Raw genomic sequence first — 21087 nt, 5'->3', positions numbered from 1 at the left:
AGTCTCCGTAGGGTCATGACCATAGACTATAAAACAGGCCGTGACCTGTTTACATTACACACACAAATATTGATTAGTGCTGCTTTAAATAAAATGTTGTAACTTAAAATGCTTAAGTCACTTTTTTTTAAAGATTATTTAACACAACTCTGATATTATGACAACCTCAGACATGTGACTTTTAGCAGTGCAGATTGTTTAATGAGCAATATGACTTTTATTTCCCAAAGAAAGTGATTATTTTAAATTCATCATCATAGAGTAACATGGATTTATAGAGTCAATAATCAACAGATTTAGCTGTATTACATCAAGTCTCAAGAGGCCAGTCTCTCAGAACTTTCGTGTTCCTATACTGTAGCACTGTCTGTCTGTCTGTCTGTCTGTCTGTCTGTCTGTCTGTCTGTCCGTCTGTCTGTCTGTCTGTCTGTCTGATTCTGATCGGTAGAAAGTCTGATTCGCATTGCAATCCCTGCTTGTCTTCTGGTTCCTCTCTATCTCTCTGCTGTGGAATATTCCACTCTCCCTCTGCCTGTGCTGGCATTAATGACTAGCTGCAGAAAGGAACACAGCAGTAGCTAGTGTGACTCACACCAGGCAATAGAGGCATAATGGAAAACACTTATCTAGATACATTTCATTAAGATGGAAAATGGCAGCGTCCAGAGTCAATTCTGTTGATAAAAACTAGCTCTTTGTGCTTGCAAAAAGACTGCTAAATAGGTATCTGATGCCATAATAAGAGGAATTAACAAATTTTGACAGACATTGCACCCTGCAAACCTGTCAGATTGAACTAATTAGCTAGTCTTAGACTGGCATACAGTATAACCTCCGGTTTTAGTTAAATGGCCCTGTACTTTTGACTCGTTCAAGTGGTATTCAATAATGCTAATGGAGTTTGTTGCTAAAGATAATGTTCTTTACACAAGTGACAGATCTTGAATTTAAAATGAACACCTTTCTACTATAGTAAAAATGGTGAATTAGCACTTAAAACAAGGTATAATATCTCCTTTGCAGAGGTTTTGCCTATTTGAGGAAAAACTGCTCTGGGAAATACAGATGGTGAATTAAAATAAGGATGTGAAAGGGTGCGGCGGTGAAATGCAGCAGAGCCCAGACCCACTTGCACTGCATTACCTCTAGCACACTCCTGTTTGTCATTTCTCACCCATCTTATATCATTAGCACATGCTGTAGCTGCGCTGGGTCTCTCCCCAGCTATTATCCACCATCTGACCTCCTGTTCCTCCTCTGCTTTATGCTTCTCAGACCTGATCCAGGCCACCCAGGAGACCAATGTGAACGTCCCCCAGATGGCTGACACGCTGATCGAGAGGGCCGGCAATGCCAGCTGGGTGGTGGTTTTCAAAGCCCTGATTGCCACACACCATCTCATGGTGCATGGCAACGAGGTGAGCTTTTCACATACTGTTTACACACCTGAGTACGTACTTGGTGGCTGGTTTTAATGTCTGGTAAAATGCAGTCAGATGAAGTGAGTAAGTGACTTTACCCCAACTGATCCACTGCCACTGACCACCGTAGTGTGGTTGTAGCCCCCAGTAGAGACATCACAAGACTGGCTGTACTGGGAAGCTGTCAGATGTAAAGTAGGGTGATGCTTTCCACACAAAACCCAAGGTAGCCACACAACTACCAGCTCAAAAACACACGGTAGCAGGAGCACAGATTGCCTTTCATGCACGCTGTAGTTTTGATCTCTATTCATTCAGCCATGTTGTGAGTGTAAAAAGGTGGAAATAACTTATCAGCACACTAGTATCACAGTGAAAATGGGCAACTGTTAGTTCTGTTTGTTAAAAATAAGACAACATGTGTTTTGAGCTAACATTGCTTTAATTGACCAATTCATTCATTTTCATTTCCACCAATCCAGACAATTCATATTTTAATCTCATCAGACTTTTTTTCAAACCCACAGAACTACATTTTAGATTTGGGGGAGTTCCCAAAATTTCAAAAGACACCAATGTGTCAGGCTGAATTTTTGGTAAATGTGAATAACATGATGCACTAGGCATCTAGAATATATTTCCATTTGATGGGATGTCTGCAGCCATAAAAAAAGTCAATAGCTTCAAAGAAGATGTGATGCTGTCAGATGGTTTGGAATAAGTAGGTTTTTCATACTTTAAAGCTGCACTAAATCAATATTTTTTATATGAACGATAAGTCTGTGAAATGTGAAAGGTGCCCGCTTGTGGTGAAGTACCTTCATAGATGTTTTAGCGTCATTTTGGTTTTATAGACCAAGACTTTACTGTATTGGTTCTCTCTCAGGTCTCTTTCCCGATAGATCAGTGCCATTTCCCGATAGAGCAGGCAGCTGTTTTTAGCTAAAGGTTTTAATAACACCCACTGTACATTTCCTGCCTGGCACCAAGTGGTAGATGGAAGTTAGCGACTATAGCCATGAAGCATTAAGCAGCTAAAGATGCAGATAACTCCCTTAGGAGTTGGAAGAGACCAAAACAGAGCTAAAACGGGAATAAATATAGGACTTTCATTCATCAGGTGGACAGAAACACGACTCCAAATGAATGCTAATGTTGCATCATGCCTGCTGGATGTGTAAATGGTCAACTGTTGCTAACACACAACAACAATATTATCGTATAGTTGTTGTGTGTTATGTGTATAGTAATGTTATATTAGGTGACAATATGTCAGTGTTTACAGCTTGTCACGCTGCCCTCCAGTGGCCAAATATCAATTAATGCAGGTTTAAAGCTACGATTATTGAGTAACTGGCATTACTTCACCCCAAGGTCTTCTCTATACAATACCCTTTACATTTTTTACTTATGTTACATAGTTGTATGGCCTCAACCGCAGTCATTGAAGTATCAAAGGGACTGGCCTTCTGCTTCCTGGCCCTGACCCCCTGACCCAGTTTATGTCCCTTACAGAAAAGAAAAAGCTCTGAATAGACAACGAGGAATAACTCAGAGAGATAAACAGATGCTTGTTTACAGCCCTTTAGAGAACCCAAGCTGCCACTGAAATGCAGATGACACAAAGGAGAGAGAGAGAGAGAGAGAGAGAGAGAGAGAGAGAGAGAGAGAGAGAGAGAGAGAGAGAGTAATTGATACAGCAATACCAGAGAAAGAAGGACAACATATTCTAAAATATTCAATAGGAGAGAGCAAGAGAAAACAAACTGTAGTTGATAGAGACTGAGAAGACAATAAGAAATAATGTGAGATCAAGCCATCCGCTCATTTAGTCATTCACTTACGTTTCCCTATTCAAAATCATGGAGTGGGGGGATTGCCTTCCCAGCATGCATTGGGTGAAAAGAGATTTAGAGATATGAAGATAACAGCTTTAACCTCTCTAGAAGACACAGCAGGTGTCAGGGGTAAAGGGTAAATGGTGGTGCCACAATAGGATACTGTGGCCCTTATATGCACACACACACACACACACACACACACACACACACACACACACACACACACACACACACACACACACACATTTCACAAATAGGCTCAGTTTGTGTGTGAATGATGTGATGAAGTGATCTTTTATCTGTGTAAGCACTCAAAGTGATGGTGGTGGTGTCATAAACGTGAGAACAATGCAGTTATGATTAACAAGGCAATATACTGCATTTATACAGAACTGTGTGTCTTCTGTCTCTCGAGACGTGCCTGTTTTTAGCCAGGGCTTTGCTGTTGTATTGTCCCTAATGATGATACAGTGAGTGTGACTGGAGAGAGCAAATGAGAGTGAGAAGAAAAAGGGAGGAGGGGAGGTAATGTTAAGCTCACCATTTCTTCAGGGAGGGGTTTTCCTTCTTAACCTCCCCTTATGTTAGTATGCTCTGTATTGCGTAAATGCAGCCACTGAATAAGCATCAGCAGTGTGCGTGTGTGCGTGTGTGTGTGTGTGTGTGTGTGTGTGTGTGTGTGTGTGTGTGTGTGTGTGTGTGTGTGTGTGTGTGTGTGTGTGAGTGTGTGTGAGTGTGTGTGGTGTGTGTGTGTGTGTGTGTGTGTGTGTGTGTGTGTGTGTGTGTGTGTGTGGGGCATGCTTTTATGTCCATGTGTCACTGTAGTAAGCTTGTTCTTGCCGGGCTGCAGAGAGAGCCTATTTGTCTTTATATTCCCTGGTCCCTTCATGTCTCTAATTCATATTCACACCCTCCCACTCATGAAGGCTGCAGCATTGCTCCTTTATTGCTCTCTAATCATTTAAGGAAAAAGACGAGTATAGAATCACACCTGTTATATCAATTCCACTTCTTCTTCTGCTACAGGCACTTTCACAGGTTTGTGGTAGAATGCTGAAAGCGCTGAGATAGCTGTGAACATCAAACAAACTTTTCTTATATTTAAGAAGGAGCCATCTGTTTGAAAATGATCATGCAAATTTAACAAGCCATGACTACTGGGATATAATATGTTCATTCATAACTGTGAAGTGTAATCCATGGTTATTTCTCAATTAATGAAAATATTTATTTCATTGAAATTCAAAATTCTCAAAATTTGAGCTATTTCACCATTTGTCATTTAGTGACTGGCAGAAAACTAAATGCTGTGTGTGTGTCCTCTCCTGCAGAAATTCTTGCAGTTCCTGTCATCTAGAAACACCTTATTCAACCTTGCCAACTTCCTGGACAAAACCGGCTCCCATGGTGGGTGGTGTTACTTTTCTTCCCATCTTTGTTTTAAGCAACCCTACATCATTTTCAACCTTGATTCATCCCTTTATTCTGGCTTTTCCATTGCCAATTCCTTCACCCCTTCATTTGTGTGTTCCACTCTCCTTCTAACACCTACATTTCACACCTGTTTTTAAGCCGTGTTGAAACATGTGCAACAGCAGAATGTTACTTACAACCAACCCAATTATCCCTCTAGCCATCCCTTAGTTCCTGCTCTGTAATCCCTCGCTCCCCTCAATTAAACCCATCTCCGTGGTGATAAACACCGACTTCACAGTCTGTTGTCATGGAGATTTAGTCTTCTGGTGATTGGAGTATCTTCAGAGTTTAGAGAGCTAAATTTTGCTAAGAAACGTGTGATTCCACAAAGAAAATAAAACTCCATAGTTGTTAATAGTTTCACTTGCCAAAAGTTAGATAAGAAGCAACCACTTACTACAGTACAAGTACCTATTTAGCTTTAGATAGGTTTACCTTAAAACAGAGCCTTGCTAGCCATTTCAGTCTTTCAGCTAAGCTAATCGTCTTTTAGCATACAGACAAGAGAGTTAAATAAAGACTGATACCACTCTCATATCTGTCTGTTAAATATAAGGCTACAGTCAGGCGATTAGCTTAGCTTAGCTAAGCATGAAGACTTGAAGCAGGGGGAAACAGCTAGTGTGATTTTGTAACTTATTTTTTACATGTTGGTTTTGGTACGGCTTATGCAAATGATATAGCATGTTAATTAGCGAGTTGTAGAGATGCTAGCAGATGCATTTTTTCTTTTAACATTGGGCTATCTGTTTCCCCCTGCTTCTAGTCTTTATGCTAAGCTAGCTCCATACTTGGCATACAGACAAGTGAGTGGTATTAATCTTCTCCTGTTTTCTAAAAATGAACTCTTATTTTAAAGACTGAGATTAATCCACCATTGTATCACCCATATATTCATCACAGGTGTAAGGGGCAAAGACTCTTTACAATTGCATTCAAGACATTTTGAAACTTTGTAACATCTTGTTTTCGTAAGCCTTGTAAGAGCCTACTCATACCCTGCACTGAGTTGACATTGCACACTGTGCATGTGTTTACCTATGAGTGTGTCTTCCTCAGGATACGACATGTCCACGTTCATTAGACGCTACAGCCGCTATCTCAACGAGAAGTCCTTCGCCTACAGACAGATGTCTTTTGACTTTGTCCGAGCCAAGAAAGGGTAACGTTTCTCATTTCTCATGACACCGCCCTGCATGACTATTTCAGCATTATTATTGATTTTTTTAGTTTTGTTAGTTTATCCGGGACCAGAACATGCCCATTTCTTACTTGCCCTCCATATCCATTAAAATAACACACATCCCACTGGGGTGCAGTTGTGTGGGATGGACTCCAGCCCGGCGTTGGGCCAAGTGCATGGCTTTACTGCGTGTACTGAGTGCAGAGATGAATACAGAGTGGGTTATTACTCATTTTCACAGAGCGGACAGCTCTGTTTAGCTGGCAGACACAAGGTCCCTCTGGCTACATATCTGGCACTGAAAAATATAAATGCAGACTAAAGAATAGAGATCAGACATATTGGTGGATACTATATGTGTGGCAGGTACAGACAGGTATTCTACTACTGAATGTGTTGAGAGACAGACGTGGATTGGAGTCTTTCTGTCTGCGAGCTGCTGCTTAATTCTAACATTTTCTATTTCTTTCTGTCGCCCTCTGTCTCAGAGCGGAGGGAGTGATGAGGACCATGTCAGTAGAGAAGCTGTTGAAAGGAATGCCCACCCTGCAGAGCCAGATTGACTCACTGCTGGATTTTGAAGTGAGTGACACTCGCTAATAAGGAACAAAGTCACGTTACAAGGTTACTGAAGTTTCTGAGGGATAAACACAGTCGAGATAAAAGCTGCCAACTGGATTTAACAAAGCTCAGTGCTGTAAGCAGCAAAAAACAGTCTATGAAGACATGTCAATAGACCTTTTTCACAGCAGACATGTTGACATGTCATAGTAGGAAAAGCACAGGTATATTCAAAACCATTCATGATGGCTGCATTCCACTTAGGAGAGGCCCTGGTACTGTGCATGCTGACTCACTGAAATAGCTTAGTGAATGTTGAAACGAAACCTACGCCCTTGTCAGTGGTGTTGATTTCAAATGACTTATTACTGTGTAATATAAAATTCTCTATTTGCTATGCCTCCAATAGCGGGGCTGGAAAAATATACCATTGAGAGTACTTTTATACATTACATCAATATTAGCCTGTGACAGTATCCACCTTTGGTGAAATTGTATTGTCTTTTTCATTAAATACTGTTTGGAAATTTGTCATTTCAAAGCTGTTTTGTGCTCCATCTGTTCATCTTCAAAACCCTAACCACACTGTTCCTCCTGGCTTTTATTTCTGTCCGCAGGTGCATGCACAGGACCTGAACAATGGGGTGATAAATGCCTGCTTTCTCCTGCTCTTCAAAGATCTGATCAAGTTATATGCCTGCTACAATGACGGCATCATTAACCTGCTAGGTAAAGAGTCACTCCCTTCAGTTTATCTCTGGAGTCATTAAATAATCAATGAACACAAGTTAGGTACCCTTAAAATATAAGATTATTATATACATTTTTTTATTTGTAGTACCAAAATATTTTCCACATTCCCTACTCTGTCTGTTGCACTCAGCTCCAGGCCATTTAGTTATACAGTACTGCCAAAAGAAACTATTAAAAATAGGTCACAAATACATAAAGCTAATTAAAAAAAAGTTATTTTCTGAAACAGCTGAGCACTGTACTTTTTAACGAACGTTACTCAAACAGGGGTAAATGATTGCCTTTGATGGGGACTATTTTTATCCGCAGATCTGGTGCTCTAGTGAGTATTTACAGCAGCAGAACACTGTATGTGGGATCAAAATAAACTACAGTTCCTAGGTTGATGGTAATGAAGGAACCCAGTGCAGTGGTTTGGCTCACTTATGTGTTTTTAATCGTTTTTGGACATTAATGGAGCCTTATGGCACCACAGAGGAATAAGAGATGTCAGGCTTTGGTTACACAGACAATACATCAGTCAGTTAGATTCATTGTTGGTTTTGGTCTTTTCATGGGATTTGTTGACAAAAAAACAAAATAAATTTCACCAGAGTTATGCTTTTACCTTAACGGGAATAATAATTCACATTTCACCAATCTCTGTTATCCAGAAAAGTTTTTCCAGATGAAGAGAAGCCAGTGTAAAGACGGGCTGGAGATCTACAAAAGATTCCTGACACGAATGACTCGGGTTTCAGAATTCTTCAAAATTGCTGAGGTAGCCTGCAGAGCACGTTATATCACTGAATAGCAGCTACTGTAAATCTGGCTTGTAATGGTTGTATTGAAATGTCACTGTCTTCTTTTACAGCAAGTGGGAATAGACAAAAATGACATACCTGAACTCACCCAGGTAAGATTGACAACGGTGTTTCCTTACCTTTATTTATTTTCAAAAAAATATGACTGGAGCCTTTCAGTTTTTTAGGCTACATACTAACAGAGCATGTCAGTGTTGTTTCTAACTACTGCATGTCGTGTGAATGTCTAAAGCTACTCTCTGTTTTTTCACCATTATTGCTCCTCTTTGATAATAACGAGACATTCACACACAGCTACACTATGCTGTAAAAAGTACACATATCACTTCTGTGCCACATGTGCACTTACGTTCTCCACGCAACCAATGGGCTGTGGTTGTAGTTGATTGATGGCCCCTATGCCCTCCTTCTCTTTTCACTTCCAGAGATGCAGATTGATCATTCAGGCTGAGAGTGTGAGTAGTGAGCGCAGAGCTAGCTTTGGGAAGCATACAGCTTAGGAAACATTTAAACTCTCTCTGAGTGCACTGAATTGAAGCACACTGCACAGCGAGTGCACACCCAGCAGGCACTCTGATGAAGTGGGATGATGTGACTGGAAGAGCTGATTGGATACGCTGTGATATGCTGAGCAATGCTGCTGACCAGGCGTCTGTTTTCTGCTGCTAAAACTCTGAGCTAAACATGGTTTTAGTTCAACAACTGTATAAAGGCACAGCAGATTGCTATCCTCAAATTGTGCTAAAGAGTTTCCATAACAGCTGTAAAGATTATTTTTTGCCCTTTTTTCAATTTCAAATTTTTGGGTCACATACTATAAGTGATTCCCAGGATGACAAACCTACATGCAATTTCTGCTGTTGGCTCCTGAAGTAGTCCCAGGCTTCTAAACTATTTGTGGTGTGTGTGTGTGTGTGTGTGTGTGTGTGTGTGTGTGTGTGTGTGTGTGTGTGTGTGTGTGTGTGTGCGCGCGCGCACGTGCGTGCATGTGTGTGTTCTGTTGTGGAAACTCTATAGCTAAGGTTATTCTTTCAGACATGGCAGTGTGGATGACTTGCATGAAAGCATGCTGTAATGCTGTCTGATTCAACTCAGGCTTGATAGGTCACAGAGAGCTAATGGTATCAAACAGATCCACACCATGCCGAATTGAACATACTGTAACTGTATTGTAGAGCATTTGAAATAGATAAGGGGTGTTGGAAATCCAGAACATTTCAAATTCATTAACTCAGAGATCTTCAACAGGGGGTCCGTGACCCCTAGGAGGTCCTCAGAGTCAATGCAGATGGGCCTCCAAATTTTTTTCAAAAATTAGAAAAGTCCTAAAAAATGAATCCAACATATTATTAGCAAACTAGCCTATAGGTAAGGTAGTCACTAAGGCCATCCACAGATACAGTTATTCCTAAGGACTCACAGTGCCACATGAATGTTTAACATTAAAACAAGACTTATAAAATCATTCCAACAACTATTTTAATAGCTTAGTATTCTATGCAAATAGGTATGTATATAAAGGTTTTAGGCCACCCTACACGTTATTGTAAGCCCAGTTTATTATGCGATTGCGAATGCATTTTAAACAATATATTTAGTAGGTAGTCCCTGCTCCGTCTCTCTTCCAGTTAAGGGGTCCTTAGTTTAAAAAACATTGAAGACCCCTGCATTAACTCATGTAAATGGATTGATCAAAGCCGTGTAGACGTGCTTGGAGAGTTGGAACATTACCTTGAGTCAAAGCTAAGCGCTTGGATTATACAAGTAGACTAGGGACGACAACGCCCACAGATGGCATTTTTTTGCATTCAGTTCAACTTACAACTGAATGCAATAAAATAAATGAATAAAATAATTGCAATACAGGGGTTTCCTGAAAAGGCTTCTTAAATGTTAATGTCTCGCAGCTACATAACATTCTGATGTACTACCTGTGGCAAGAGGTTTTGAACTTTCTGCCTCACTAGTTATGGATTTTTTTCAGTTGGAAGTTTCTTCCTTTGAATATCAGTTAAAAATACTCTTGATGTCTTTTTTTGATGACATTATTCTTCCTTGCACAGTCCTGTAGAAGTTTCCAAACAATGTTTATATGCAACTGTTTTCATTAAAATACCCTAACCCTAACCCTAATGCTAGAAAAGCATGTGAATCCTGTTGGCATGCTGGTTGGATTTTAGCATGAAGCTGAGCTCTGTTTTTGGTGTTTGGGGTTAACAGCAGTGTGAAAAATTGTAGAACATTGTGCAAAAATGTCTCTGTGCTAACCTGATAAATACTCGGTCAGTGACATTTTTTGAATGATGCCACCATTTTTCTTGTTAACCAATGTGCACCAGTGGTTCAAGTAATACTCTGCCATAAATTTGGAGAATAATATCATTAATCTTCACAGCCCAACCAACATATCTTAATGGCCTGTCTTTAAAAATAAGATACCGTATGGGTGATGAAGTTCGATCAATGTGCAGAGAGCAAGCTATAGCCATCTCCCAGATCCCTCAAACTATCGTGGATTAATGTCAGTCTCCCCTTCCAGGAGGAATTACATCAGCACAAAAAAGACAGAATAGGGTGCCTGGGTAGCTCAGTTGGTAGAGCGGGCGCACATATAAAGAGGTTTACTCTTCGATGCAGCGGGCCCCGGTTTGATTCTGACTGCGGCCCTTTGCTGCATGTCATTCCCCCTCTATCTCCCCTTTCATGTCTTCAGCTGTCCTGTCAAAAATAAAGTCCCCCAAAAATATATAATAATATAATACTACCATCCGACTGGAGAAGTGTTGTTATGTCATCACTCATATCCACTTGCATGCTATTTTTTAGAGCTGTAAGTAGATGGCAGCGTCCGTCATATCAAATGATATTCCAAACATATGCCTGAAGGCCTGTTGCTGTCACATCCACAGGAAATTGTTCAGCAACTTTAATATTGGAATCTACAGACGAGAATGTCACCTGTTCATGTCTCAGAGTTTCACTAATAGAGCTGTTATTCCGGTATCTGTCCTTTGTCTGCAGAACAGCCTTCTTTGCCCTTGGTGGTGAGGACAGACCCTTTAAAATCTGGATGGTAATTGGTCTACCTCAATGCCAAGACAAAAAATGATCAGCCTCTCTGCCTTGTTGGTCTCTCAAAGTTTTAAGGATAATAGATGAGACAGCTTTAAATGGATGGATGCAGAAAATGAAGCAGGGAATTAAGGAAAGTGGATTAGTGACTTATTTTATTTTGGCTGAATTAGCTTGGATCGCTAAAACTATTCTTTTAAATGCATGTCAGGAGGTGATAATGTCCCATTTAGCCTGGTCGAGCATGCTGCTTTGCATCGTGGCGGGCTGGAACATTGTTCTCTCTATTTTTGTTTTATGGTTATTTGTTTGTTTGTACCCTTGCTTGATCCTCCCAACTTGAATTTTGGAAACTCGAAGCTACGGACACATTTGGTTGGTATTCCAAAAATATTGACAGATACCTAGTGGCCCTGTTCTCGGCGTGTGAAGGTTTATTTATGTTGCCGTTCATCACAGAAACATATCAGAATTTGCAAAGACAAGATATGAAGTGAAGAGCTCAACAAGACAAATGCATGACTTTACAGAGAACCGGAGAAAAGAGTAAAGTGTTCGTAGGGTCAGTGCTGTCAGGTCGATGTTGATTAGATTATTCTGAAAAACTGCACAAGGAAGATGATTATCAGTGTGCCAGGAGAATATCACATGATCTCACAGCAACTATCAGGATATTAGGCACCCACTGGTCATGCCACCTACAGTATGCAGCCATACAAAATAATACACCTACCTCTGTCATCTTTGAGGATGCCATGTATATCTTCCAGTAATATTTTGAAGATGTCCCATTGTGATATCCACCTTGTGGTGTAATTTTCAGCTCACAAACTCATTGAGACAGTTATCACTCAGGTCTTATTCAGGTCAGTGTCCAAAAGTACAGCAGTAGATCATAACCAGGGCCACGGAATTACAATGTTTAGCAGATTTGTTTTTTTTAAATTTAACAAATTAAAATAAAACTTAGAATGTTAATACTTCTCCACCCCAAGCAGATAAACAGTCTGCAGATTTTCATTCTGGATCACCACTGAAAACTGTAAAAAATAATCTGCAGGTTCCATTTGGGTCTAGTCATAGGTCAGTGTATCTTTTGGGTCATTAGATTTTCATTTCATAAACAGGTATTAAAAAACAAAAAACAAATGGTTATTTGATTTTTGTTTTAAAATACAAAATTTTCCTTTTCATGGTCAAAAGGGGATGAGAGAAATTTAAAATATACTTTGATATTCATTTTCTATTTCATATAACAAAAAAATAAAATCACTAGAAAACAGAAATGAAAAAAGGCCTATTTCTTCATATTCTGAGACCGGATGTTGTCATTTCCAAGGCAATAGCGCCAGTGTACCAGTGTTGCTTTCAGCACAGGCTCTATTTTTGAGTGATTTTATTTTTTGTTATATGAAATAGAAAATGAATATCAAAGCATATTTTTAAATATCTCTCATCCCCTTTTGACCATGAAAAGGAAAAAACGTCTTCAAATTTTGTATTTTAAAACGAAAATCAAATAACCATTCATTTTTTGTTTTTTAATACCTGTTTATGAAATGAAAATCGAATGACCAAAAGATACACAGACCGTCATAACCTGTCTCAGGCAAAGTATGTAGATGACGGGAGACGTAACAGCTCTAGGATACGACAGTGCTGCCTCAAGCGCTCCCATCCCGCCAAGGTCTGGGGAGGAAGTTAATACATACACACCTAACATTCAGACACACAGAAACTGCAGTAGTAACACACTCATAGAAACACTGGATGGATGAGATGTTCTTTGCACCAGATGGTCACAGATGAATGTGCTGCATGTGATCTGGGGTACCTACAACGCAGGCTAGGTAAGAATGGTTGTTGTAAATGATGACCAACAGCATCTTCACACATGCATAGATAATTTTAAAAGGACCTTATTTGGTAATCTCTGGAGTTTGGGGTGACACTACATTGTGGTTAAACAGTACTGCTTATTTCTATTTCTCCTCGATGGATATTTCATTAAATGCATCTGCATAAGTCATAAAAATTTCCTAAACCCTCTTCATGTATCCAGAGTCGAGCTGCTCCTGAGTTTTTCCATAACAAACCTGAGCACACAAGATGCCAGTTTGGTAAAAGGCGCAGCATAGGTTACATGTGGTTAATATGCAAACTCTTAAAACATGTATTCGAGGAGCCATCATCACTCAACTCCAATGTGATGGAAAGGAATAGCCCAGTTATTAAACGTTTGTCGCTGACTGTGTGGTCCACTGTGTTCTATTGTGGAGTATCATCAGTATTGTCAGGCCTCTCTGACCATACCAGACTTTTATAATGTGTTAACAACAAGCATACGTTCCTGTTGTATCACCTTCTCTTTATTATTCAACAGGCCCCAGAAAGTCTTCTGGAGTCCCTGGAGACCCACCTCAACACGCTGGAGGGGAAGAAGCCGTAAGTAGTTCAATATATATATCTGCAAGCTGTTCTCTTTTTTTGAATTTTACCAGCATTGTACCAGCAGTAACACAGAGCTAAAGCTTCAATAATCCTGTAATTGTTATACAGCTGAATGCTTCTTGCCATGCTGATAGCCATGTCTGTAGTGATTTGGCCTCAGGATAGCTTGGTATTCCAACATGCACCTGGGTTTGTTTGGTGTTGGGACAGTGATTTAGCTCTTTCTGTGTGGCCTGCGTTTGATCTTTGATCAGTGTTACATCAGTGACTACTCTGCATTATTTCCTTACTATTCCTTATTACTTCTCTAACTTGTCATTTCTTCTGTCTAAACTCATGTCAGAGAGGATAAGTAAGTAAAGGACTTAAATATTATTTTACCATCATATGTATCAATAGATAACCTTTTTTGTTCTGTTTGGGTTGCCGTTTTCAGTCATTCTATAGAAATGACATCTGAGCTAGCAACTGCCATTTGTATTGTTGTGTACTATAATTTTGTTCAAGATGCAGTTCTATAGAAAAGACACTTCTTAATATTACATTATGCTCACATTTGTGAACATAATTTGCATCATTGTTGTCATCGACACACAGTACAATGATACGTCTTGCCTTTTAGCTGATGCCATTACTATTCATATTATTCATCTTTGTTATCCTCTTACTGTACAATTGGCCCTGACTTTTACAAAGCTTTAGAAGCATGCCATTTACAAACATTCAGCTCTTCCTTTCTCTGTCTGTAATGTTGAAAAGCAAAGCTTTGTTGAAGACGAGCACGGGCCAAGATGCTACTACTCAGCTGTGTGGCGTGGGTCCATTAATTGCAGATGTGTACTAAATGCAATTGCTTTGAAATGCTGCCTGCCTGAAAACACCAACGTGATACTTAAGCTGTCAATTTGCGTCCAATCTCAGTATCAGCCATTATGCTTTAGCATGCACATCATTAAACTCTTAAACTCAATGTGCTATCATTGTTTTTTCAGGTCGCCCACTAAGGTAAGCTATGTTCCATAATAATCATAATGTAGTGGTAATGATAGTCTTTACTTATATATAGCACTTTATTGTCAAAGCACAGTTATTGAGGTCTTCACAAAGCAGCGTGTAAAGTAAAAGTAAAAACTGCAGATGCTTAATTAGACTTTTAACATTGCCCTTACCAGTTACTAGACAGGTAGTGATTTATTGTGCATTCATGTGTTAAAAAGCTGTTGAATCACATCAGCTTACATAACTGCGTTGGGCACCATGTTAATGGGGGTCTTCCTCTGCGGCAGGATGCGACAGCCAACAACAGCTCGCCTGCTGCTGCTGCTGCTGCTGTTGTTGCACCGGCCAGGCACGCGCCTGCCGTTCCTGCCGGTGGGCCCCCTGCTCGCCCCGGGCCACCTGCCAAACCTCCTCCGCCCTCTATCACCCCCACCGCACCAGTCCCCACCGCCACCACTACCAGCAAGTAAGAATCACTCAACAATGCTACACAGTGTTTGCAATGAGCTGCATCAATATTCCATTAGAAATGGATTGCCTCTGTCAACACGCCCTCTGTCTTTCTTTCTTTGTGGTTAGTGCTCTTGATGATGGGTTCTTGTTGGATCTAGACCCCATGTCCTCCTCAAGGGGTGCTACAGCCACTTCCTCCATGACTGGATGGGGAGGTGAGAACTTTCTGCTCTGTCAGTAACTGATTAGTCTAGCATCGCCATACCTTATTCCACAGTGCTGCGGAGGAAGGTCTGGCTAGTCCACGCAGCATTTTGGGATGGGAGAAAAACGTGCTCTGGTTTATTGGCATTTCTTTAAACCAATCACAATCGTCTTGGGCGGTGCAAAGAGCCGGATGGAGCCACAGTGCCGCTGCTAAATAGCCTCAGGAAGGAACTTGTTTTGGTGGAACATGTGTACGTTTAAAGGTTGTTTTAGTCGTGCAACAGAAAACTCAGATTGGACAGATAGTCTAGCTAGCTGTCTGGATTTACCCTGCAGAGATCTGAGGAGCAGTTAACCATAGTCCTCACAAATCCACCAGAGTTTAGAACGCCAACACAAAGAAAGCGGAAGGTAAAGAGTGTCATCTGGCGGACTTTCTGGCAGCAATGGAGCAATCCTGGAAGTGGAACTTCGTGGATATAGACTATGATAATGTCAGTGGTAGAGTTACCCCACCCCTTGAAATTCCACCATAGATTCATGATTTCAGACACAAGCAGACAAAAGTAGCTTCTCGTTTCTAGCCGGCGCCCAGCGATTTTGCCTCTGAAATGACAACTGTAGCTAGCAGATTTTATTCGTTATAGCTAGCTAGCTAATTACGCTAACGTTAACTCCATGAATTGGTTGAAAACACTGTATCCAGATGACTTTGTGATGTTTCTTTAACATACTTGTTTGTATTTTTCAAACAGTATGTTTTCACTTTTAACTTTAAAAGAGAAAATGCTTCTAGCATCTAGCTAGGACCAGCTTCCACACAGTACATGGGGGAATACTACACAGTGGATGTGCTTTGTTGTGAACAGGGATTATTTTGGCTAACGTAACCTACACCCTACATAATAATGTATTAAGGTAACAATTATGCTGCTTGGCTTCAGAAGTAATGCTTGGTTACTACTGTAGCTACTAAGCTAGTTAGCCAGACATGCTAACAATTGCAGCTTATATCAGAGCTGATAAACAAATTAAATACAGTCTAGCATTTTGTTTTGAAAATAGATATTGATTGGTCTAAAGTTTTATGTATTTACAGAAAAACATCTGTAAATGGCGAGCATATTTAATAAGACTTAAATTTCATCAAATGCAAATGAACGTTAATGATGCTGATGTTTTGGATGTTTCATCCTATTAACTACACACTTTTTTCCTTTACATGACCATTTGTCAAAGCACACAGCAAGTTGAGGTCCCTGTTAAGTGATTTTAATATCAGTAATATTTATGGAAACTAACTGCTGCTTAGAAGCAGAATTCAAAAACCTATGGTATGCCTTGGAAAATGGTTGGCAGTAATGTATATACAATTTGTATTAAATGAGCTGAAATAAAGTGTGATCTTTTAGAATTTTTTTTTTTATTGGACAATGTGGTTTAAATTACAGAACATGTCCATTATAAAGCTAATGCACTTTGGCCAGCCCAGTTGTTTATCCCCACATCTACACTGATACCCTGAAGATGGCCACAGTCCAACTATGCCCTAAATTACATTACGCAGCTTTTAGCTCAATTGGGGCTTTACCATCGGTCCATGTCTGTTTTTTTCTGGCTTGTTCTTTATAAAGTTGGCAGCTTGCAAATAAAATATTTCTGAATTTTATCAGGTCATCTCCATAACTAAAAATAATGAATTCTCTCTCACCTGTGTGTCTCTCTGTCTGTCTCCTGTGCAGATCTTTTGGCTGAGGGTGAGTACTCTGTTGACAGCACTTTGTTACAGACTGAATATGAGAAATGAAGGCAGTTGATTTTTCACCACTTGGCTTTTTACCTGAAGTTCTCAATGTCTTTGTGTCAAGCTATTTAAGCTATTTTCACCTTTAGCATCTGCTAAGCCTGTCTTTTTTTCATTTTTCAGTCTCTCTGACACTGCCGCCTTCCTTTCATCTCCTTTTCTCTCCTATTTCTCTCTATTTGGGGTTGTGACTGGGTCGTGGTGTTTGGATTATGTGGTTCATCCACATAGCAACTCCGCCTGCCACGGATGAAGCCTCTGAAGCTCTCCTAGCAGAGGGAGAGTCTGCTGATGCTGATGATGCAGCGGCTGCTGCTCCTGCAACTCCTGCGCCCAAAGCCGCTGCCGCTACCATTGCCACTGCCGCTGCCGCAGCCGCACCGGCACCCGCCTCTCTGCCCATCTCGGCTCCCACCTCATCCGCAGACATAGACCTTTTCGGAGGTCAGTCTGGTCCGAGGATAGAATGTAGCCTGCTTGTCTACAACGAGCCCCTTCATCGTTTAGTAATTTACTGATAGGTTTCCTATGTATAAAGTTGGTACATAGAGGATTGGACCTTCACTTTTTTATATGTATTGCTACATCATAAAACCACAAAAGGTCTACAGGCTTTTGTCCCATTAGATTACACGGGTATGTAATGTAAGCATTGTTTATTTTATTTACTTGCTAGAAACAAGTATCTAAATGTACATTATGACATTTAAGTAAGCAGATGGCACCAAAGCCCCAGTTTGTACCTCTCATGTATTAACATTACATTCGATTTTCAAAGTAATAATTACAATCTTTGAATGACTCAGCTGTGTTTAACAACACATACTGCTGTTTGAAGGGATTTCCAGAAACCTTAAAGACTCTTCTTACTGTACATCTGAATGAATTTTGCCTGCTGCACGATAAAAAAGTTGCAACTGGATTTCCATAGCCGTACATTACATGACATATATCCTTGCTCCTTTTGCAAAACAAAACGCTTTATTTTGTATTAAAATATTAAGTATGTAAAATGTATTTTTAGAGCGCTTTTCACAGATAAAAATCACAAAGTGCTTTATGTAAAAACTTACAAGGTGATACGTATTAAAAACAGAATATAAAATTAAAATTACAAAGTAACACATAAAAATAAAATATGCCGGTCTACAAAAAGAATATATATATTGGAGAGAAATCTCAATACATACCAAAAGAGGTGCATTTTCTTTATTAGGTAGTCAAATAATTTTCATCTTGTTAGAAAACTCTTTGAGGAATTTGGAAATATCTTCAGAGGAGCAGTAAACATTTGTAAATGACATTCTGGGCATTTCAAACATTGTTGGATATATATTCTTCAGAAAATCAAATGCTAGGGCTGTTCTCTAAAATGTAATGGTTTTCTGTGCTCACCGTTTTTTACTGTTTTTACATCCTGCTTTGTTACAACCGTGTGCACTAACGTGCTGACATAACGTCAAGTTTTCACACACTCTCTTTTGCACTGAGCACAGAGCGAACCGTTCCATTTGTGGCACATCCCAAAAATATGAGCCAGTATTGTGGACTACTTGCTTTTCTCTGGGTTTATTCAAGGCTGCAGAAATTGCAACAAAACACTAATGAGTGTTGATATTAACATGTTTTAAACATTCATCAGGGATAGAGTGTTCTATCATAATTACGTGCGCCTTATAAACCCACTGCAATGTAATTAATTTGCTATTTTGACTCGTATTATGGGGATTTGTTTTTTTTTATCATCACCCTTCAATGATTTCCCCCCTAATGTCTGACTAACAGTTTCATAAATATGTCAAGAAGATGAGTAGGTGGATTTCATTGAATGATATTTTGGCTTTATAATATGAACCCTTAACCCTTACATCTGAAAAGCACCAAGTATCTGCTGAAAAGAGCCAAGTGAGTTTCTTTGTCACAGAGAGACTTTGCGTTATCCATCACTGAACTTGACATTTTCCCTCTTGTCACAGAGTAAAAATAACTTGTGACAACTTGCCTCATTTCACCATCCTGCACAGGTGGTGCACTCACTGAATGCAGCATTATGCAGCCCTTCAAAACCCATCATGTGACTGATGCTACCATCAGATCATTCTCTGCAGTTACCGGGCTGGGCTGCATATTTCTTGTATTCTCTGCTTTTTCCTGATGCTGACCTCTCATTTTTGTTCCCTGTCCATTCCATCTGTTTACTCATCTTTTGTTCTTTACATCCATGTGTCTGTCGGGTGTTATGTTTTGCGTTCCGGCTGTTTTCGTCTGCAATACCCTAGATGCGTTTGCACCTTCCCCAGGAGATGGTCCTTCTGCCGTGGCCGCGGGCCCCGCTTCTGATGCTTTTGGTGGATCTGGTGGGTGACAATACAGCTTTTTGTGCATGTGTGTGTGTAAATGTGAAAGCTGTTGCTTTTATTATATCAAAGCTGCTTCTGCTTTCATAGGAGACAGTAGAACAAACATGTGCCCTCAGGGCCTACTGTCGCACCCCAAATCTTGCTCTGATGCCCCAGTCATGAACCCTCTCCTCCCCTCATCTCGACTACTCTTCTCCTCCTAATATTCACCCAGTGAATACTGCAGTAAAAAGCACAATGCAGCTATTATCTATACTTCAGTCTGAGAATGAGTACTATTTGTTTTGATACCCTAACCCCGGTTTCACCTCTGGATGAGGATGATGAGGATTATTTTAATCATTGTTGAGCCTTTTTTCTTTAAAAAAAAAAACAACCTCTATTTACTCTCTATTTGGCCTTGGATGTATCACAGGACAATGACTGGAGCAATCTATGTAATGTCCATGTAATTTTTTAAATGAATGCAATGTACTCCTTTATGGTCCATCTAGTCTGTGCATATCATACTAACCATAGCAGTAACAAACAGTTGCAGTTTATTTAACATGCTTCGCCATTAACTTTATTCTGCGCCCACACTTGACCTACTGTATTATGTGGTGTAGAAAGGACACACCCAGTTTTGAAACAGTTTGATGAGAATATACGTAGGCTCTTAAATTATCCATGTGACCCCCCATTTCCAGTGTTTCTTGCTATGTCTGGCAAACACATTGGTACAGAAATCCACAGTTGCCAGAGGATGAATAACTTTGGTGAGTCCCTGACTTTATAGCTCTGTCATTAGGTCACAATACTAGGACCAATACTGTATGCTGTTTAATACTACAATACTGTTTTGTGACAAATACCTGCAAAACTAATAACATTCCCATCAGCCTCAGCTGTACTTTGTGTTTTTTGATAGCCAGTGTTAGCATGCTAACAGGCCAAACTAAGATGGTGAACTTGCCAAACATCAGCATGTTAGCATAGTAATTGTGGATCATGTTAGCCTGCTGACTTTAGCATTTAGCTCAAAGCACCGCTGTACAGCCTCAAAGTCATTTTCTGTTGTTCAATAAAGAATTATGCAGGTAAACATTTTCATTTTAGTGGACTGAATAATAAATAGAGATTTAATAGATTTTATAGTCTGTGATTTTATAGTCTTGTTGAACCAAGTCGAAAGCAATTTCTTTAACGTTTATCACTTTTATCAGGTACAAGATCCCATGTCATAGTTTTCTAATTTTACAGTGTTTGCGGCCCAATATCGCTAATCCTCTTGTGCCAACATGTTGGTATTGTCACATAGCCAGCAATGTACAGTATAAGGGACATTTGGATGATTTGGGTGTTCTCATAAGTTAAAAAAACAAATTGGCCAATGGGCCAGTCAACCAAAAGTGGTCCAGCTGTAGTCAGTAATTAGTAACTGAAGAATTGTTCTATCTGTTGCTTATGGATGCAGTTCTGAAGTTAACGAGTGACCGTGTGCTTGATTTACTTTCTTTGTACCTAACCCTGATTTGGAGCTTCAGAGGCGTCTTGCCTCACACAAATATGCTTTTTACAGTGTTTGTTGCTTTAACAAACCCTCAATCCCCCCCCACTTCCCCTTCTTCATCAACCCACCATCCCCTTCCCTTCTTCTTTAATCATACTCCCCCCTAATCCATCAACACCACCCCCCTGCTGCTCTTCCTGAAGACCCCTTT

The 21087-nt window shown here is 40.0% G+C and overlaps 1 protein-coding gene across 15 annotated transcripts in view; it reads left to right on the top strand.

Moving 5' to 3' along the window:
- The window catches only part of snap91a (synaptosome associated protein 91a), a 67911-nt gene that overhangs the window by 29685 nt on the left and 17139 nt on the right, over positions 1 to 21087 (top strand). For 8 of the 15 annotated variants that reach the window (XM_031322770.2, XM_031322768.2, XM_031322767.2 and 5 more), the window contains exons 2-17: positions 1276 to 1418; positions 4594 to 4669; positions 5798 to 5900; positions 6410 to 6503; positions 7100 to 7211; positions 7889 to 7995; positions 8089 to 8130; positions 13494 to 13555; positions 13905 to 13913; positions 14554 to 14566; positions 14848 to 15026; positions 15140 to 15228; positions 16963 to 16977; positions 17256 to 17468; positions 19304 to 19381; positions 21080 to 21087. The exon at positions 21080 to 21087 is cut by the window's right edge and continues 223 nt beyond it. In XM_031322770.2, the coding sequence (XP_031178630.1) occupies positions 1276 to 1418; positions 4594 to 4669; positions 5798 to 5900; positions 6410 to 6503; positions 7100 to 7211; positions 7889 to 7995; positions 8089 to 8130; positions 13494 to 13555; positions 13905 to 13913; positions 14554 to 14566; positions 14848 to 15026; positions 15140 to 15228; positions 16963 to 16977; positions 17256 to 17468; positions 19304 to 19381; positions 21080 to 21087 (1343 nt within the window). Of the gene's footprint in view, positions 1 to 1275; positions 1419 to 4593; positions 4670 to 5797; positions 5901 to 6409; positions 6504 to 7099; positions 7212 to 7888; positions 7996 to 8088; positions 8131 to 13493; positions 13556 to 13904; positions 13914 to 14553; positions 14567 to 14847; positions 15027 to 15139; positions 15229 to 16962; positions 16978 to 17255; positions 17469 to 19303; positions 19404 to 21079 lie in introns of all 15 variants that reach the window. The other 7 variants (XM_036005878.1, XM_031322769.2, XM_031322765.2 and 4 more) reach the window with 6 other exon arrangements.

This window comes from Sander lucioperca, chromosome 10 (assembly GCF_008315115.2).
Source record: "Sander lucioperca isolate FBNREF2018 chromosome 10, SLUC_FBN_1.2, whole genome shotgun sequence".
NCBI classification, from domain to species: Eukaryota; Metazoa; Chordata; class Actinopteri; order Perciformes; family Percidae; genus Sander; species Sander lucioperca.
This window is presented reverse-complemented; position numbering and strand designations above follow the sequence as displayed.